Source organism: Quercus robur, chromosome 9 (assembly GCF_932294415.1).
Source record: "Quercus robur chromosome 9, dhQueRobu3.1, whole genome shotgun sequence".
NCBI classification, from domain to species: domain Eukaryota; kingdom Viridiplantae; phylum Streptophyta; class Magnoliopsida; order Fagales; family Fagaceae; genus Quercus; species Quercus robur.
The window spans coordinates 51,748,903-51,770,243 of NC_065542.1; the positions used below are offsets into that span (position 1 = coordinate 51,748,903).

Genomic DNA, 21,341 nt, shown 5'->3' on the forward strand with positions numbered 1-21,341 from the left:
GTAACTTAGTTGGGATTGGCAGTTTTGGTTTTGCATATAAAGGATTTCTTCACCCCGAGGAAAGATTAGTTGCTGTAAAGTCCTTAACCTTCAACGAAAGGGTGCTTCCAAGAGTTTTATGGCTGAATGTAGTGTACTAAGAAATATCTGACATAGGAATCTTGTCAAGATATTAACATGTTGCTCGAGCATGGATTACAGTGGGAATCAATTTAAAGCTCTAGTCTTTGAATTCATGACAAATGGGAGTCTAGATATCTAGCTTCATCCAAAGATAGACAAGGAAGATCAATTAGGGGTTCTGAGCCTTCTTCAAAGACAAAATATTGCAATTGATGTTGCTTGTGCATTAGATTATCTTCACAACCATTCTGTGCAACCAGTCATTCATTGTGATTTGAAGCAAAGCAATATTCTTTTTGACAATGACATGATTGCTCATCTAAGTGATTTTGGTTTAGCGAGACTCCTCTCAACTGTTACTGATTCTTCTCAAAAGCAAACTAGTACAATTGGGATAAAGGGATCTATTGGCTATGCTGCTCCAGGTAATTATCTTTCCAACTTTGTCTAATTTCTTAAAAATGCTTATCGATCTTGTTAATAATAGTTGTTCAAAACATATTGAATTGTTTTTTGCAATTATCTTACTATGAATATAAAATTTTCTTTGTATTAATATGCAACACAGAAACACACAAACTCATGACATTATTTATACCTTGATAAATCATAAATTTGATTAATTGACAGACATCAATTATTGACTTTCCATTGGCTGTATGTTCTGATGATAGCTTGTTAATCAACTATATCAGATATGGTATAGCTGGTCTCAAAATAGATCTAATTTTTTGTTTTATGTTTTTTGTTATTGCATGTCAACCACTATGAATCAAGTAAAGCATAATAATAGGACCCCTGATTTTATTTGAACAAGGGTCTAGCGAAGGCATTTAGGAAGGCAGTACCTAATGTGTGCAACATATCCGTATCAATTGTAAAATAATTTGATTACATTGTCATAATCCTAACCAAGGTTGTCAAAATCGGGATCCTACGTAAGATCGTTGGAGGTATGTGGGATCGTGAATCGTAGGATCGGATCGTGGATCGTAAGATCCTACATTATTTAAGGAAAAAACAAAAAATACACATTGGTATATTAAATAATCACATAAATTATACATTCATTGATATAATTACCATACATCATTACATCCATTTGTAAGCATCATTTAAAGAGACCAAAAACCTCAAAATATGACACTCTATTGGGATATTTTTTATTTGAGTCCAACTGACACTCTCTCTACATTAGAGTGGAAAAACTTGGTCTATTGGGATTTTATTTTTCATTTGGGTCCAACTGAGTCTTTTGTCAAGTTAAAGAAGATTATAAGAAACCAAAGTTGTTTAGGATCGTCAAAATCATGCGATCCTACCGATCCTGAATGATCACTAAGATCCTTGAAAGATCTAGATCGTTTTGAGTAGGTGGAATCGTAAAATCGTAGGATCGTAAGATCCAGATCGGGATTTTGACAACCATGATCCTAACCATTAACCATGTTTCTTGTGCCTCATATAAATAAATAAATAAAAAATACCTCCCAAGTTCCTCAAAAAAAAAAGAAGTTCCACAAGAGACCCTATGGTTTTATTCTAATCTAATGTAGAAATTATCATTTTTCTCACATGAAACTTTGAAATGATAGCATCTATCATACCCTTCTTTCAGAAGTTCAAATTCCTTTTGGTTTTTGATAAATCAAATGAATTTGCACTCATTAAATCCCAAATCTCATTATAATGTGAACTGCAAAATCTTCTTATATATCATAAATTGTAGAGTATGGCACAGGCAATGAGGTATCAACTGAGGAAGACGTGTATAGTTTTGGAGTATTTCTACTGGAGATGTTCTTGGGAAAGAAACCAACTGATGAAATGTTTAAAGATGATCTCAATCTCCAAAATTTTGTTAAGAAGGCATTGCCAGGATGACTTGTTCAAATTGTGGACCCAACACTTCTCATAAGAGAAGTTGAAGAAATTCCAACAGCTGCAGTGGCAGCTAGAGAATATAGCAATGAGAATGAAATTGAAGTAGATGAAGAAACTCAAGGTATTGTGAACCATTGCCAAGTGGAAGCTTATGTGTATAAGTGCTTAGTCTCAGTCCTTGAAATTGGCCTTGCATGTTCCCTTGAGTCACCAAAGGAAAGAATGAATATGGAGGAATTTAGCAAGGAGCTACATTCAATAGAATGCTTTTCTAGGTTCTAGGATTTGAAGAGGTTAGAGAATCCAAGTTGAGGTCCTACTATATTTCAAATTTGAATTGGCTTAAATAAAATTGCACATGACAGTTGTCTCATAAAATGCTGATGTCCTAAGTTGTAATATACTGATTGTTACGTTTTGTTTTTGTTTTTGTTTTTTGTTTTTTTTGTGGATAGATGATCTTGATTGCAGAGCTAAATTTCTTTCTGTATCAAAATTTTGGAGGTAATATATTTGGTTGTATAGACCTCGACCTTACTAGACAGGATATTAATTTTACAAGACATGACAAACATAACTAATTTTTACTTGGATTGCACAGCAAGAAACTGCGTTTGGGGGATTACAAAGCATTTACCTGACCAGATGAGGAAACCACAGTATCCAAGATGCTGAACACATCTACATATTCCATGAGTAATCAGTTTTTGATGCTCCTCATGATTAATCCTGATAAGATGTGTGAAGGCCTGACCAGCTCTAATAATCGATGTTTTCCTAATGATTTTGCCAACTATAACCACTGCAAGGCCCAAGTTGCTTAACCACCAGTGTTCCTTCAACCCAGGAAATCAAAAAATTTCAATGAAGTGCTCCAGTAGTGAGAAGAGCATTGCCATGATATATTTTTTTGCTGATCAGAAGAGATTTAAGAGTAACATTTGATGTCCCATGGATGGCAATTGCTAAAATGCATTCAGAACTGTGAAAGAAGATTATTGCAACGAACATCTGACATAACTGTCTGTCAGCTGGGTAAGTGAAGATTTCTGTCATTTTTGGCAAATAAAAGGAATCAGTTTTTGTCTCAAATTCAATGTAGTGAGACTTATATGGCATATATATAGCTATCCTCTCTGAAGAACTAGATGAAGAAACTTTTTTGTGCTAACTGTAGACCTGAAAAAGATGCAGGGGAATACAACATTAATATGGAAAATTGAATCTCCAAATCACCCCAAAGTCGCTACAAGAATGAAATCTCCTGCCGAAAAGAACCAAAAATCAAAGCAAGTGACCTGTGTAGAGCAAGAAAACTGTAACATGACACAGAACTGTTCCAAAAAACTTCTTATCCATGTGAAGTGGTGCCTACTCTGTAGCACAAACAAATTGTAAGAAGAGAGATGATGTAAAAAAGAGTCCTGGGACCTGGGCCTCTGGCTTCTAGAATCTACATAACAAGAAGTTGATTTTAAATTTTTTTTCAATTTCAAAAAATCTGGTTCTTCTGTTTCGACAAGAATTCATTGTGGAAAGATGTATTATTTTTCAAAATATTAAATTAAGTGGAACTCATTAGATAAATGGCGCCGTTTATCACTTGATGTTCATTGAGACTTCAGAGTCTCACTCGCTGCACGGTAATGCGGGGAGTCCGCATCAAGAAGCATGCTTGCATCTCCAGCAGCATCAGGATGGCACTCCACTGTTGGGCAATGGGCCCGTGTGGAGAACATGAGCATTCTTGGTGAAGATGTACATGTGTGTGATGAAATTTACAGTAATGGTGGTGTGGTTTTGCCCCACAAAGAGATCAAAGCAAGCATTTTGAAGCCAGAGATAGTAATGTGAGCAGTGAGTGTGAAATTAGTGTATTGTGTTTAGGAAGTAGTAAAGTTATTGCATCTGATTCTCTGAAACATGTTTGTTCTATTTTTTCCCCTTTTTCTCTTCTTTTAAAAGTCAGTTTCTTCAAATCTGAGTGATGTGAGTTAAATTGTTGGAAGGGCCAGTGTCTTTTATTGAAGGGCATAAAATGCACATTGTTGTGACGTGTATCTTAAGTGTATATATAGAAATAAATTATTTGTTGGTTTCTCCAGCTTTGTGTAACTTATCGAGATGAATAACATTTTTAATCAGATGGTTGTTGCAATGTTTTCAATGTTTGTATTCTGTGATGTGTTCTTGAAGATCCCGTGTCCCAGTGTCGGTAGCATAGGTTCTGAATTCTTTATTCATCTCAATCATAACGATAATAAATATTTTACAGGGTGGACCTATACAGATCTTTCTTTATCATCTTGTCTGATTTGCTGAATGGTAATGCTTTCTTGACATATGCAACACAGGGTGAAGAACAAGTATGCGTTTGAGCATGGCATTTAAAAAAAAAAAAAAAAAAAAGATTTCATTTTGTAATGCAATGTATCAAATACGCACTAGTAAAATTGCTTGCTTGAGTGGGACAAATTTGTCATGCATTCTCTTTTCTGCATAGCTTTTACAAGCTTTTGGCGAAAACATGGCAATCCTAATATGAATGGGATACAAAGCAAAAATGAAGCAGATATTTTATTTTGATTAATATGTATAGCTCAATGTCATTGTTTGGTATTTTCAACAGAAACATCCAAGATTCAACTCTAGTTCTCTCTCCCCCACCTAAAATGTATCAAAAGTACATATTGAGCTAGAGGAAAAATTAGAGCCCTATGAACTTCTTCTAAATCTTAGGTCAGAGCTAACTAAAGATCTGGGTTGATATTTTCCTGACCTAAATTTCATTTTTCTATCTCATTGTTTAGCAAAATTAACAATATAATAAAAGAGCCAATACTTTTGGGCTGTTTATGCCACATCCATACTTCATAGAGTGGCACCGACAGTATAAAAGGTTCTAAAATGCAGCAAATTATAAAAACTGTGTTAGACATATACAGATTAATGGCTTATGGAAAACGTTTGATGTGAGCTGATTAGCTGGCCGAATCTCTCAAAATTCAAGGTGAAGGAAGGATTTAATAATTGCTGAGTACATTCTTTTGTGAAAAGTCAGACTAAAGAGTATTAAAAAAATAACCCTTCAATGTTTTCATTATTTTGGTAACTAGTAGCAGGTGAAAAACAAAGAAACAAACAAAGAAGCAACACATTGTAGAATCAATGGAAACAAGTAGAACAGAATGCGTGGCCTACCATGTGAAGTGGAGCTTACTCTGTAGCATAAAGCAAATTGTAATCGGAAAAGATAATATAGAAAACAATTGGAAAGTAATAAGTACACAGAGAGAAATCGGTATCAGTGGCCTGATCTTAAAATAAAAATTAAAACGCGTGCAATTTCCTAATGGGATTATGGAACCATCAACCATATCCAATCCCTTATATTGGTCTGCGGTGTTTTTTATGTTTCAATTTCTTCTAATGCGTTAGGTTCTGAAATGACAAGGTTTCTCTCTAAACCTAACGCATTAGAACCTTCTCAAAAAATAAAAAAAATAAAATAATAATAATAATAAATAAAACCTAGCGCATTAGAAGAAACTGAAACATGAAAAACACCCACCATGCATGCCAATATAAGAGATTGGATGGAGAGAAATTTTTTAAACTCTTCGTATATATTTTTATTGGATGAGAATTTTGAAAATCTAATTGTTTGGATTGCATGTTCTTTATGTGCTTAACATGCATGTTAAATTTCGTTCAAATTAGATGTTATTTACTATTTGATCAAAAAACTTATTTTTTATACATAATTTTAGATTACAAAAACTTGAAATTTAAACATTTTATTAATAGCATAGTTATTAATCTTTTGATTTTTTGAAATTTTGTAAGCATGGAATATATAATAAAAACATGCAATTCAACGGTTAGATTTTCAAAATTTATATCCAATAAAAAGATACGAGAGAAGTTTGAAGGGTTTCTCTCTAAACCTTGTCCTCCCGAAAATAAGAAAAGAATTGATATAAAAGAAAGTCCTTGATGGTGGGCCTATGGTGTGTAGTATTGGGCCGACCCAAGGTCTAACTAGTGGCTTATGATCCACAAAGCAAGGCGAGAACATCAAGTCATGGGACCTGGGCCTCTAGCACCGTTGATGGTAGGGGTGTTCATGGGTTGGGTTGGGTAGGGTTAAAGAGATTTTTCAACCCAACCTACCATGGTGGGTTAAAATAAATACAACCCAATCCAACCCAACCCACATGGATCGGGTTGGGTCGAGTTGAACTTATAGGTTGGACAGTTTATTTATTTATTTATTATTATTATTATTAAATTGAGCAAAAAAAAATACATGTGCCACCTAAGTTGATAAACAGAATATTTATGAACTAGTATTCCAACTCAGTTATAAATAAAATATATCCAACTAGGGTATGCGAGGTAATTGAGTTTTATATAAGAAGAGTCGAATAGGGGAGAAAATTAAATAAAAAATTATTAATTATATAATATATTTTTAAATATATAAGTGGTCGAGTCGGGTTAGGCGGGTTTGTGATTATTATGACCTAAACCCAACCTGACCCACTATTAAAAAAATTTTCATAACCAATCTAACCCACCAACTCCTAAAAACAGACCGGTTAGGTTGAATCAGGTCGGTTTGGCGAGTTGGTTGCACACTCCTAATTGATGGTTGGTGCTTTGGCAAGTTCTTGCTTCTATATAACAAGAAGTTATTTTTAATTTTTTTTTTTTTCAATTTCAAAAATCTGGTTCTTCTTTTTCAAAAAGAATTCATCGTGGAATGATGAAAATTTCTCTTTCATATATTAAATTAAGTGGGACTCATTAGAGAAATGGTCGCTGTTTATCACTTGATGTTCATTGAGACTTGTGAGTCACATGAGACACATGACTGAACAGCATCATACATTGTCAAAAGAAATTTTCACCAAATAAAACTATTGGCTCTTCGCTTATATAAAATAAAATAATTAAATAAGTAAAACGTTAGTAAGTGATAACAAGTTAACAACATATTTCTTGCAACTCTAGCAAAACTCCAATACATTGAATGAGTGAAATGATTTATGTTCAATTTACAGGAAGACTAATGAGGTGATGGAGACGTCCATGGAATCCAAACGGCACAAGAATTGCACACTTTACACTTAGTGGGTGATGCTGATTTTTTTCCTAAATGGTGTTATCTTGGTATGATTCCTAAATCTTTAAGGCTTTCCCAGACTTTCCTGGCACACTGTGTTTCTGTTCCAACCTTAGCTCTCATTGTAAGTCCACCTTTACCAAAAATATATTCTATAAATAGATCTTCACTCATCCCCCTTACATAACTGCAACCAAGTGAAGTTGATTGTTAAGTTGCATATCTGACACCAACAAAAAATTTACCAGCTTCTTGCCCCCTCAAACCAAATGAAGCTTCACCAAACCAACTTATATGCACTTTGGCCTATGCACCTTCATGTCATTCTTCTTTTTTCTATAAACTTATTGTACTTATTGCAACCCACCATTACTGCCAATGCTCCAACAAATGAGACTGATCGTTTGGCTTTGATTAAATTCAAAGAATCTATAACTCATGACCCACATATGATGTTGAGCTCATGGAATGATTCTATGCACTTCTGCAACTGGTTTGGAATTACATGTGGCCGGCGACACCAAAGAGTCACGGTCTTGGACCTACAAGGCTATAAGTTACGAGGATCCATATCACCTCACATCAGCAACCTCACCTTCCTTAGGATTATCTATCTCCAAAACAACAGCTTCTATGGCAAAATCCCACATGAAGTTGGTCATTTGTTCCGATTGCAAGAGATCTATCTTAACAATAACACATTGGAAGGTGAAGTACCATCCATCTTATCCAACTGCTCCAATGCTAGAATCATAAATTTTAACTGGAATGAACTTAATGGGAGAATTCCAGCAGAGTTAGACTCTTTGAAGAAGCTTAAATTGCTTCGGCTTGGTGTAAACAATCTGACAGGAAGAATTCCACCATCTTTTGGAAATCTTTCATCAATTAGAGTTTTATCTCTAGCAATCAACAAATTGGTGGGAAATATACCATATTGCATTAGTCATCTAAAAAGCTTAGTCTATTTCAGCATTTCATCCAATAAAATCTCAGGTACAATCCCTTCCTCCCTTTACAATATATCATCTCTCCAAACAATCGCAGTCTCAGTAAACCAACTTAAAGATACACTTCCAGCCAACATTGGCCTTACTCTCCCTAATCTCAAATTACTTTTAGTTGGTGGTAATGAATTCTTTGGGCCAGTTCCTATTTCATTATGCAATGCATCTCAACTTCAAAGGCTTGATCTTAGTGTAAACAATTTTTTGGGATTAGTTCCAACTAATTTGGGAAATCTGCCAGATCTTCAATGGCTAGACTTGAGTAACAATTACCTAGGAAGGAGCCTGGATTTCTTAAAATCTTTGACCAATTGTAGTAAACTAGATATATTGGATTTAAGTACAAACCAATTTGGAGGTGTTTTGCCTATACTTGTAGGCAACTTGTCAACCCAACTTACTGAATTATATTTTGGAGTCAATGAGATTTCAGGAACTATTCCAGTAACATTAGGGAATCTTGTCAACTTAATTGGCTTAGGCATGGAGCATAATCTTTTCACAGGCCTTATTCCCACTATTTTCGAGAAGTTTCAGAAAATACAAGTATTGCATTTAGATGGAAATAGATTGTTAGGAGAATTACCAACCTTCATAGGCAACCTTACTCAGTTATTCCTACTCAATTTAGATGAAAACAGATTAGAAGGAAGCATACCTCCAAGTCTTGGTAATTGCCCAAATTTGCAAAGCTTAGACATTTCACAAAATAATCTTAGTGGATTCATCCCCCCGCAGCTTATTGGTCTATCTTCCCTCTCAATACTACTTAACTTGTCTCACAACTCATTTACTGGCAAACTACCTTTCGAAGTAGGCAATCTGATAAATATTAACCAACTTGATATCTCTGAGAATAATTTGTCTGGGGAAATTCCTAGCTCCATAGGAAATTGTTTGAGCTTGGAGTACCTTAGCTTGCAAGGTAATTCCTTTGAAGGATCCTTACCTTCATCTATGGCTTTCTTAAAAGGCCTCAAATTACTTGATGTTTCAAGAAATAACCTGTCAGGCTCAATTCCAAAAGTTTTAGAAAAGCTTCCTTCTTTAAAAAAATTGAACCTCTCATTCAATGATATCGAGGGTAAGGTGCCAACAGAGGGAGTTTTCAAAAATGCAAGTGCTATATCAGTGATCGGAAATACTAAACTTTGTGGTGGTGTTCCACAACTAATGTTGCCTCCATGTCCAGTTGAAGTCATGAAACCTACAAAGTCCCTTTCATTCAAACTTAAAATTGCAATCATTGTTGTCGTTGTATGTTTCCTTCCGTTTTCATTCATTCTTTTTCTTCATTGGAGGAAAATATCAAAAGGGAATTCATCTTCTTTGGGCTCAACAATAGACCTCCTTCCAAATGTTTCTTATAAAATGCTTTATCAGGCAACCAATGGATTTTCTCCTAGTAACTTAGTTGGGACTGGCAGTTTTGGCTCTGTATATAAAGGATTTCTTCACCCCGAGGAAAGATTAGTTGCTGTAAAGGTCCTTAACCTTCAACGAAAGGGTGCTTCCAAGAGTTTTATGGTTGAATGTAATGTACTAAGAAATATCCGACATAGGAATCTTGTCAAGATATTAACATGTTGCTCGAGCATGGATTACAGTGGGAATCAATTTAAAGCTCTAGTCTTTGAATTCATGACAAATGGGAGTCTAGATATCTGGCTTCATCCAAAGATAGACAGGGAAGATCAATCAGGGGTCTTGAGCCTTCTTCAAAGGCTAAATATTGCAATTGATGTTGCTTGTGCATTAGATTATCTACACAATCATTCTGTGCAACCAATCATTCATTGTGATTTGAAGCCAAGCAATATTCTTCTTGACAATGACATGATTGCTCATCTAAGTGATTTTGGTTTAGCAAGACTCCTCTCAACTGTTACTGATTCTTCTCAAAATCAAACTAGTACAATTGGGATAAAGGGATCTATTGGCTATGCTGCTCCAGGTAATTATCTTTCCAATTGTGTCGAATTTCTTAAAAATGCTCATGAATCTTGTTAATAATAGTTGTTCAAAACATATTGAATTGTACTTTTCCCCAAAACATATTGAATTGTTTTTTGAAATTATCTTTCTATGAATATAAAATTTTCTTTGTATTAATATGCAACACAGAAATCACACAAACTCATGACATGGTTTATACCTTGATAAATCATAAATTTGATTAATTGACAGACATCAATTATTGACTATCCATTGGCCATGCCTTTTTTTTTTTTGGCATTTATTTCCTCAATTCTGTATGTTGTGATGATAGCTTGTCAATCAACAATATCAGATATGGTATAGCTGGTCTCAAAATAGATCTAATGTTTTGTTTTATGTTTTTTGTCATTGCATGTCAACCACCATTAATCAAGTAATGAATAATTATAGGACACCTAATATTATTTGAACATGGGTCTAGCGAAGGCATTTAGGAAGGCCAGTACCTAATGTGTGTAGCATATCCGTATCAATTGTAAAATAATTTGATTACATTGTTGTAATCCTAACCATCATCCATGTTTCTTGTGCTTCATATAAATAAAAAAAAATTACCTCCCAAGATCCTAAAAAAAAAAAAAAAGTTCCACCAGAGACCTATGGTGCTATTCTAATGTAGAAATTATCATTTTCTCACATGATTTTTTGAAATGATAGCATCTATCATACCCTTCTTTCTGAAGTTCAAATTCTTTTTGGTTTTTGATGAATCAAATGAATTTGCACTCTCATTAAATCCCAAATCTCATTATAACATGAACTGCAAAATCTTCTTATATATCATAAATTGTAGAGTATGGCATGGGCAGCGATGTATCAACTGAGGGGGACGTGTATAGCTTTGGAGTATTTCTACTAGAGATGTTTTTGGGAAAGAGGCCTACTGATAAAATGTTTAAAGATGATCTCAATCTCCATAGTTTTGTTAGGATGGCATTGCCAAAACGACTTGTTCAAATTGTGGACCCAGCACTTCTCACAAGAGATGTTGAAGAAATGCCAACAGCTGCAGTGGCAGCTAGAGAATATTATAATGAGAATGAAATTGAAGCAGATGAAGAAACTCAAGGTATTTTTAACCACAGCCAAGTGGAAGCTAATGTGTATAAGTGCTTAGTCTCAATCCTTGAAATTGGTCTTGCATGTTCCGTGGAGTCGCAAAAGGAAAGAATGAAAATGGAGGAAGTTAGCAAGGAACTACATTCAATAAAAAATTCTTTTCTAGGTTCTAGGATTTGAAGAGGTTAGAGAATCCAAGTTGAAGTCCTGCTACATTTCAAATTCAAATTAGCTTAAATAAAATTGCAAATGAGAATTGTCTTATAAAATGGTGATGTCCTAAGTTGTAATATACTGGTCATTATGGTCTTTTTTTTTATAGATGATCCTGGTTGTACAACTAAATTTTCTTCTATATCAAAATGTTGGAGTAACATATTCGGTTGTTTAGACCCCCGGACGGGATATTAATTTTACAAGAAATGACAAAAATAACTAATTTTTATTTGGATTGCACCGCAAGAAACTACGTCTGGGGATACATGTTTTGGGGATTACAGTGCGTTTATCTAAGTACCAACTGACCAGATAAAGAAACCACAGTATCCAGGATGTCGGACACATTTATAGATTCCATGAGTAATCAGTTTGTGATGCTCCTCATGATTAATCTTGATAAGATGTGTGAAGGCCTGACCAGCTGTAATAATTGATGTTTTCCTAATGATTTCGTCAACTATAACCACTGCAAGGCCCAAGTTGCTTACCCACCAGTGTTCCTTCAACCCAGGAAATAAAAAAAATTTCAATGAAGTACTCCAGCAATGAGTCACATTTTATGTCTCATGAATGGCAATTGCTAAAATGCATTCAGAACTCTGAAAGAAGATTATTGCAACGAACATCTGACATAACTGTCTGTAAGCTGGGTAAGTGAAGATTTCTGTCATTTTTGGCAAATAAAAGGAATCGGTTTTTTTCTCAAATTCACTGTAGTGAGACCTATATGGCATATATATAGCTATCCTCATTGAAGAACTACATGAAGAAACTTTTTGGTGTAAACTGTAGACCTGAAAAAGATGCAGGGGAATAAAACATTAATATGGAAAATTGAATCTCCAAATCACCCCAAAGTCGCTAAAAGAATGAAATCTCCTGCCAAAAAGAACCAAGAATCAAAACAAGAGACCTGTGTAGAACTAGAAAACTGTAACATGACACACAGCTGTTCCAAAAACTTCTTATCAAGCAGACTAAAAGGTGAAATTGAAGAGAATGCGTGGGCTACCATGTGAAGTGGATCCTACTCTGTAGCATAAACAAATTGTAATTTGGAAAAGATAATATTGAAAACAATTGGAAAATAATGGAGTACACAGAGAGCAATCAGTAATCACTATGAGTGGCCTGATCTTAAATTAAAAATAAAAACACGTGCAGTTCCTCATGGGAGTATGGAACCCTGTCCAAAGTCCAATCACTTTAAGAGTCCTTGATGACGGGCCTTTGGTGTGCAGTGATGGACCAGAAAAGAAGCCCAACAAGTACGATTGTGTGGAGTACTGAGCCAACCCAAGGTCCAACTAGTGCTTTACGATCCACAAAGCAAGGCCATCAAGTCCTGGCCGGGACCTGGGCCTTTTGCCCCGTCAAGCAAGGCAAGCTCTTGATTCTAGAATCTACATAACAAGAAGTTGTTTTTAATTTTTTTTCAATTTTTAAAAATCTGGTTCTTCTTTTTCGACAAGAATTCATTGTGGAAAAGTGAAAATTTCTCTTTCAATATATTAAATTAAGTGGAACTCATTAGATAAATGGTCGATGTTTATCACTTGATATTTATTGAGACTTGAGAGGTACATGACTGAACAACATTATTGGTAATACACTGTCAAAAGAAATTTTCGCCAAATTAAACTATTGACTCTTCGCTTATAGTTCCATATATTAAGAGGATTCAAAAAGTTAGTTATGACTTCAAAAAATGTTAAAAATACTCCTAATCTAATTAGATAATTTTTATTTTTAAAAAAATAAAATATGGTTAAAATTGTAATTCAACAAAATTCAAAAACAAATTAGCACACTTTCTATCTAAACATATCTCACCTACATTTGACACATTTTTTTCCCTAAAAACTAACACACACTAAACCCAATAGTTTACTCTATTTCAAATCCTAAATTTTAGTTTTATAAAAAAAATTTCTTGTGCAACCTTACTAACAATAGATAAATTCAAATTGAAAAATTATATTAAACTCAAAATAAAAAAAGAGTCTCATCGCAAATGTGGAGCATATGTGATAAGGCTAGTATATATATAAAAAAAGTATCTTCACTTAAATATGTAAAAAGCAAGTAAGAGTATTCGCATAATTTCATGCAAAAACTTTCATCTATTTTAGCATAGAAACTACAAAGGTTAGGTCCTTTTGTAAGCGTTAGTGTTGTAAGTCTTGTCTTCTTACTTCTTTTCTCATCCCCTGTGTCTTCTGTCTATATTATCTCAAAAAAAAATATATTTTAGCATAGAAACTTACTTTTTCTATTTTACATACTCACTTTTCAAAACAAACCACATTAGATTATCTATTTTACACTACATGTCATTAAAATATCAAATTTTATTGATTTTTTTTAATTGTTTCTCTTTTCCTCACATACAATAATCATCATCGATTCTTTTTTTCAACATCTGGATAAGTAAAGAAAAAAATAAAAAAATAAAATGCAAAATTTACATGATTACTTTAGCAACCGTGTATTTTTCTTTTTATTTTTTTCATAATTTTGCATGGTTTCATTTGGATAACTTTGGATGACCTAATGTAGGTAAATTTTAGGCTTGGTTGGCTAAAATGTGATACATAGCCAACAATTGAGAAGGATTTTAGATGAGATATTGTTTATACATTAAGGGACTACTTGGAACTGTTTTGCACATAAACATCTTTCTCATAGGATGTTGTACATTTCTATGAAATCTTTAAACATGGGAACTGCTGATATGGAGCATAGCCTTAGAGTACAACATGAAAGTCATCAACATAATTCATGGTTATGTCAGTCTGTTTAGCACAAACAGATTGTTAGCTAGCATGGAAATAATTGTTACTAACACTTTTTTCTGTTGAGGTTGACCCTTTTGAAAGAGCTCTCAAATCCAGTTACCTAATTTAAAGAATTGATTATTTAAAACATTAGAGGATGAGAATTTCATTCGATCAATCACCCTAACCACCCATCAAAGGGGGTCCCAGTAATAAACCGGTTAAAAATCACTGTTTAGTACTCACTTGCCTTTGTTTGAAAGTTTCTCAAGTCATCAGTGTGTTCATTCAAGAATAAAAACCAGACTTTTTATCTTTCTCAATTAAAGTTCCACTACCACCTAAACCGACGAGAACTGGCATGTATTGGAATTATCTTTATCTCTGACTATAAGCATGTAGGTGTCGATTTTCAATTATCAAATTAGCTAAACATAAACATAGAATAGAATTTTCAAAATCCCCATCAAACTCTCAGATCAAATACACAAAATCCACAAAATCAGCATCAATACTAGCTCATATAATAAATTGAGAATTATACGAGGTTAATAGAAAGAAAGTTACGAAGCCCGTATCAAATCCTATCCAAAGCTCAGAAAAAGAAAATCAAATGATAAACACAATATAGCTCCTGACATGTAAATTCTGGATTTCCATATAGAAAACATAGAAGATGTGTCCACATTTGATTAGAGTGGATATTATTTTTCTTACATGATTTGTAAACTATCTTGCAAATGTTATTAATTCACATCTAAATAAATATGGAATCTGTGAACTATTAGAAAAAAAGATATGAGGGTTTTGTCCACAGATCTACCAGACCTTACTTATGTCCTCCTTGAGACTTCTTACAAATTTTTCATTCCATTGTTTATTTATTCAATTTTAAATTAAAAAAGCCAAAAAAACTGAAAGGAATGAATTTGTTGTATTACAGTTTCTCTTCTGTGTTCCATGCTTTTCCTTCCACCCAAATCATGATAGTTTCGAAGTTGAGTTCGAGAATCATTATAAGTTAATGGAGCCCTATTTGTAACCATGTTTATACAGAGGTAACAGAGTCAGTTTTAACGGAGCCCTATTTGTAACCAAGATTATCCTATATATACTAGTCTTTTTTTTATAATGGAAATCAGATTTTCTCATTAACATAAGAGTAATCTTGGTTTACATCAGACTGCAAAAAAGGAAGAAGGAAAGGTGGACTTAAATCAGCCCATCTGAGTTCCTGAACAGCATTGACAGCATATATATATATATATATATATACACACACACACTACTAGTCAATGACCACTCAACTCAATTTAGAGAGTACCCAATTGGGCACTTTACAATTCCCATTATTTCATCAGTATTTATTAAAGGCGGAAAGAGAGCGAGCAGTCAATTTTTAACACTACAGATCACACTTATCAGTAATCACAACCTACAATTCAAGAAACCTCTCAGCCTACTCCCACTTCTACTCATTCCCCATCATCTGTATCTGAGCAAGAACCAAAGCCAGTAGTTGTGTCTCAGCCACCATCACAAGAACCTCAACCAAAGGCATAACCTTATCCTATACATACCCCGTTTGATGCAATAAAAAAAAACCATCAAACGATGCAAACAGCAATTCAAACTCCAATCTTCTTCCATGGGTTCCAAAAGGTGATAAAAAAACACAATCATAACCCCATCCTTTCAAAACTTTAGGTCTTTATTTGACCAAAAAAAAAAAAACCTTTAGGTCTTTACCTTACCACTTAATGGGCCCTGCTAGCCCATTTTTTGCTTATCTCTCATGGAATTCACCTTCTCAAGCCTCCAACCATCATGGAGCCTAGCTATGAAGCTATCAGCCTTGATGTTCACATCAGGGCTGGGGCAGAACACGGACACTAACACAAGAATTCTTATAATTCATAAATTCCTTATGCACAAAGAAACATGAAGCTATATTAGCTAATTCACAAAAAAATTTGGCAAGCACCAGTGCCAAAACTCTCTAAACAAAAAAGTGCTTTTGATTGCAATTCTTAATTTGCTTTAAAGTTTATATATATATATATATATATATTTTTTTTTTTTTTTAAGTCAGAGAAATGCTTCAACAAGGAATTGAAATTTTGATACAAAAGCATTATACCAAAATTTGCCAGTGGATGCAACAATTTCAAGTATGCCTTTGACCTCTTCAATTCTATGCCTATGCCTCTACAATCTCAACTGTAAGCAATACACCAAATATAAACACATAAACAAACAGAGTAAGAACATTTGTTAAACACTTTAATAGTTAATGAATTTGAAGGGAGAGCGCAATACAGAAGGAAACCCTAAGTTTTGAGAACTAGATAGAAAGGGTAAATTTATTGAATCTGAAGCAAAGCGAAATCAACTTGATGGCAAAGTAATTGCAGAGAGAGAGAGAGAGAGAGAACTGATTCGTACCTAATCGGAGGAGCTGAGACCACCGCACTGAGAGAGATGAAGAGCTATGTGATTGCCATGATTGCCGAGATCTAGAGCTTTGAAATTTCCATGATCAAGACCGAGAGCTATGAAATTTAGTTTGGAATTTCTGAGTTTTGAGAGAGTGAGAGAGAGATAGAGACTGTGAAGTCTGTGATGTATCGTAGAAATTGTATTCTCTATGAAATTTTGATTATAAAGTTCCTGGCCTTCCTATTTTCAACGTTAACAAACTGTTACTGAAAAATTTTAAACTTTTTCAACATTTACAAACCGTTAATTTACTTTGTCCACGTTGATGATCAAGCCATTAATATTACTTTTTCCCTATATAAATTTTTTGACCTTTTTTTTTTTCACAGAGCTGAGGACAAAACAGAAACTTTTTTTAATTTTCAAACACATATTTCAAGTTATACCAACTGTGGAAATAAGTATGCTAATTTCCTTGCTTTTACTCCAGCACTACTGTAGAAAATTAAAGCTTCTATCAATATCTTTTTAGTGAACGTGGATAAAAATATGTTGAAAAACTCAAGTTGTTTGTAGTGCCAACATCCAATCTAGGTAGCTAAGTAAGGAAATAAGCAAAGACAGCTTACAGTAATGTGCTGGCAAAAAGAGTATCATCAAAGTTTCCAATGCTAAAGGTATGGCAAGATGGGATAACCGAAGAACAATAAGCATATAAGATCATCTTCTCCTAATTTTTCCACTTCCAATTCCAGCCAAAAATAATGTATTAAAGCATTTCTAGGGACACAATATTCTTCACAACATTTTTCACAATTGTTGATATGAGTATGACTTACGATTGGTGCATAATAAAAGTGGTGTTAATGGCGGATGCAAGTGAAAGTCATGTTTCAATCACAACAGATCATGTCAGCAGATGTGAAAAATATTATGTCCCTAGCATTGCTCTTTTAATTTTCCTCACTTGGATATGCATGATATATTATTAAACCAAAGAAAGTACAAACCACAACACACAAAATCATTCTGCACACAGCCAGGATCACTACATAGTACATATAACAACAAAGTAAAATCAGCTTTTGGAAAACATTAAAATTAAAAACAAATTAAAACACACTGACAATTCAAACTACAAAACCAGGCTTCTGTATAACAAAAAGTAAAATTCACCATTTGAAGCACAAAGCTCTATTTAAAAAAGAATTTTTGTAGCCTCCACTTGCTACAATTCTAACGTCAACCACTCTCTTAATATCTTGAACAATCAGGTGCGGTTCAAGGGTGAGATATACTCAAAAAAGAAATAAATTTCTTTATGAAGCTTATACAATTACAGAAATCCAGACATGCCAAAAAATAACTTTGTTTTTCAAAAATTGCCTCTACAAGCAAACTTTAGGATGGAAAAATCATATCTCTGCGCCTGCAGTTCATGTGTACAGTCAACAAGCAAGGCAGCCAAAACAATTCCTCCTACTCTGACCTAAATTTGCCAGTAAGGTGATTTTCCATCCTAAGATTTGCCTTAAAGCAAAAGTGGCTGAACAAAAAAAGTAAAAACTGCATGGCCCTTTAGTTAAATAACTAAATTAATGCAACCTGCAAGGCCATACCACTAATAAATTGACAAACTTTTTTATCCAGGGGGCCCCATAATGATCACATTTCCAAGTCAGAAGTCTTGGAAACAATACCCTCAGGTAGTGGTTCACATTTCACTTTCTTGCAGCCTGCACTGAGTCTAAATACAAATGGAGGTACAATATAAGAATAAAATAGTTAATCATTACATGCTAGAACAAGGAGAAAATTATGCATTCAAATTGATTTAAAATGGTAGTAGCATACCTCACACGTCTTCAATCTTGTATTCTGCATAGCATTAACTAATCCCCACAACAAAAATCTCTGTGCAATGATGGCCTGTTATTACCCTTTAGAAGCCATGTTATTTATCTGACCCTAAAACTATTCGTGCTTAGGATCAATATGAGTTCATTAACTGGTGCCCATTTGAAAGTAACTTATATAGCTTTCACAGATAAGATATGAACGAAGATATGTAAAGTTTAATTATCTGCATAAGTTAGAAAATGATGCTTTATTGGAAAATGCCACTAAAGACTTACACTCAACATCCAATCTGGGTATCAAGATTTCTAAACTGAATTAACCAATTAAGTTTTGTCCCCAACATCCAATCTGGGTTGCAAAGCAAGGAAATAAGCAAAGATAGCTTACAGTTGTGTGCTGGAAAAAAGAGTATCATCAAAGTTTCCAATGCTGAAGGTATGGCAAGATGGAATAACCAGAGAACAATAAACATATAAGATCATCTTTATTTCCACTTCCAATCCCAACCAAAAATAATGTAATAAAGCACGTCTTCTCCATAATGGGCCTGAAGATTGCAAAATTTTCTTAGCAAAGTTTAGAAGTTCTATTCACCCTGTACCCTCCAAATGCTGAAAATCATATTTGGCAACCTATTTACCCTGACAAGATAAAACTATTTTCTCTGTTCTTCAAAATAAGCACCAAGATCATTCACTGCTGATTTGAGTGTTTCATGAAACAGTAACCTGATTCTACAATGACTATAAAGTGTCCATTTAAAATAAAACAATTTTACATGAAACAACCAATATCAAAATTGGACAACGTAGAATATATTGTTAAAACCAGCCAGTACAAGACTGCTCTTTTCTGGACGATTCCAATGTTGCCCTACATACAGAAGACAATGCGAATAGATCTTCAGGGAACTTCTCATACCATCACAGCACCATATGAATCTGAGATGCAGAAATTCATAAATTGAGACGAATCAGCCAGTGATTAAATTATATATTTCTTTCCAGATGCTTGATTTGCTCATGAAGTTGTAGTCTTCAAATGACTTAAGAAGACTGAAATATTGAATCTACTCTCAACTTGGAAAATGCAATCCAATCAACAAAGTCTTGCAATCTTCCCACTCATTGAACAATCCCTCTTCCTCAATTCATCAAGAAGTTCAAAGATCTCACCGCCCCTCCCTTCCCGACACAAACCGTCCAACAAGGTTTTGTAAGTCAAAAAATAAGGACCCATCGAATTCCCCAACATATCAAACACAACCTCAATCATATCCTCAAACCACCATTCCAATGCAAGACTGTGAATCAGAATAACATAAGTACTATTACTCGTCATGAAGTGGTAGTCAATAGAAGTCTTCAATTGAACTCAGAAGAATGCAATATTGAGTCAATTAACGACATAGAAAATGCAATACATTTAACAAAGCCTTGTACATCTTCTCACTCATCGAACGATCCCTCTTCCTCAATTCATCAAGCAATTCAAAGGCCTCATTGCCCCTCCCTTCACGACACAAGCCTTCCAACAACGTTTTATAAGTCAACAAATCAGGACCCATCAAATTCCCCAACATATCAAAAACAACCCCAATCGCATCCTCAAACCTTCGTTCTAATGCAAGACTACAAATCAAAATCATATAACTACTACTACTCGGAACCAAACCCTTCCCCTTCATTTCCTCATAAAACCCAAAACCCTGACCAACCCTCCCTTTCTCACACAACCCCTTCACTATATACCCGTAAGTATATGCATTCGGCTCACATCCATACAACCCCATTTCACGAAAAACCCGAATGGCCTCATCAACCTCAAGACATTTCGAGTACGCCTTTATAATCATATTCAACACATAAGTATCCGGAATCACACCCGCGGCCTTCATTTGCTTCGACAACGACTTAGCCGATTGCAAATACATATAACAAACATTCAACTTATTGAACCTTCTAAGCAACAGGTTAAACAACATGGAATAAGTCTGTAAATTGGGTTTACAATTCTCGGAATTATACATTTTCTTATAAACATCAAAGGCTCGATTAAAGAGCGATCTTTTATCACAACAGAACTTGATAATGTAGTTATAAAGAGGAATGTTAATGTCGCAAGCACCAGAGAGTACCTCTTCGATGAGGGTCTCGGCGAGGCCGTAGCGCTTGTTGGAGACGAGGATTTTGATGATGGTGAAGTAGGTGGCGTGGGTGTGAGTGTAGCCACGTTGTAAGGCAGTCCAGCGGAAGAGGTCGAGAGCGAGGTCCGGGTCGGATTGGGACCAAAGTGTGTGCTCGACATCGGACGGAGTGAACCCGGGTTTGAGGTTTTGGACCCATGTTTCGAACTGGGTTTCGAGTTGGGTTTTGCTTCTGGGGTGGAAGGGTGATGGTGGTGGTGGCGGTGGTGGAGTGGGAGTGGAGGAGAGAGAGCGGTGGCGGTGGCGGTGGTGGTGGAGTGAGAGGAGGGTGAGGTTGAGGTGGAGAGAGGAGAGGTGGGTGGTGTTGCGGAGAGTGGAAGCGGAGATGAGTAGGCGGTGGATGAAGGATGGAGGCATTGTCACACAAAAGTAAAGAGCATAAATCAAATCACAGACAGAGGATTATGCAGAATCTATGACTACAAAAATAATTTGGGGTTAACCCAGTGGGGTTGGCCAAGCGGTTCGGCGCTTGGTCTCAAAGTGCTTGTACTTGGCTCGATTAGGTGTGCTCCCTAGTTCGAGTCCTGCTACCTGCACTTTGAAAAGAATCCCTGGGCCAGTGCTTTACCCCTTCGTGGGCCGACCCGGCACGAACAGTGATTAGTTTCTGGTTGAAAGCTTTGAGGATACACTGTGGG

At 35.0% G+C, this 21,341-nt stretch overlaps 2 protein-coding genes and 1 pseudogene across 2 annotated transcripts; 1 reads left to right on the forward strand and 2 right to left on the reverse strand.

Moving 5' to 3' along the window:
• Positions 1 to 2,577: 2,577 nt before the first annotated feature.
• Positions 2,578 to 3,752, reverse strand: LOC126701180 (protein-S-isoprenylcysteine O-methyltransferase A-like; annotated as a pseudogene).
• A 3,228-nt stretch (positions 3,753 to 6,980) lies between these two features.
• On the forward strand, positions 6,981 to 11,575 carry LOC126699000 (putative receptor-like protein kinase At3g47110). Its single transcript, XM_050396547.1, has 2 exons — positions 6,981 to 10,096; positions 10,934 to 11,575. The coding sequence occupies exons 1-2, from the start codon at positions 7,405 to 7,407 to the stop codon at positions 11,377 to 11,379; spliced, it is 3,138 nt and encodes a 1,045-aa protein (XP_050252504.1). The 5' UTR covers positions 6,981 to 7,404; the 3' UTR covers positions 11,380 to 11,575.
• Positions 11,576 to 18,959: 7,384 nt separating this feature from the next.
• LOC126699001 (pentatricopeptide repeat-containing protein At3g25210, mitochondrial) lies at positions 18,960 to 21,134 on the reverse strand. The gene has a single exon (XM_050396548.1). The coding sequence runs from the start codon at positions 21,055 to 21,057 to the stop codon at positions 19,894 to 19,896; it is 1,164 nt and encodes a 387-aa protein (XP_050252505.1). The 5' UTR covers positions 21,058 to 21,134; the 3' UTR covers positions 18,960 to 19,893.
• Positions 21,135 to 21,341: the final 207 nt, after the last annotated feature.

Excerpts from the sequence above, each read along its gene's own strand:
- LOC126699000 (XM_050396547.1), top strand. The coding sequence starts at position 7,405 with ATGAAGCTTCACCAAACCAACTTATATGCACTTTGGCCTATGCACCTT. Across the intron at positions 10,097-10,933 it reads TATTGGCTATGCTGCTCCAG|AGTATGGCATGGGCAGCGAT; the intron begins GTAATTATCTTT and ends CATAAATTGTAG.
- LOC126699001 (XM_050396548.1), bottom strand. The coding sequence starts at position 21,057 with ATGCCTCCATCCTTCATCCACCGCCTACTCATCTCCGCTTCCACTCTC.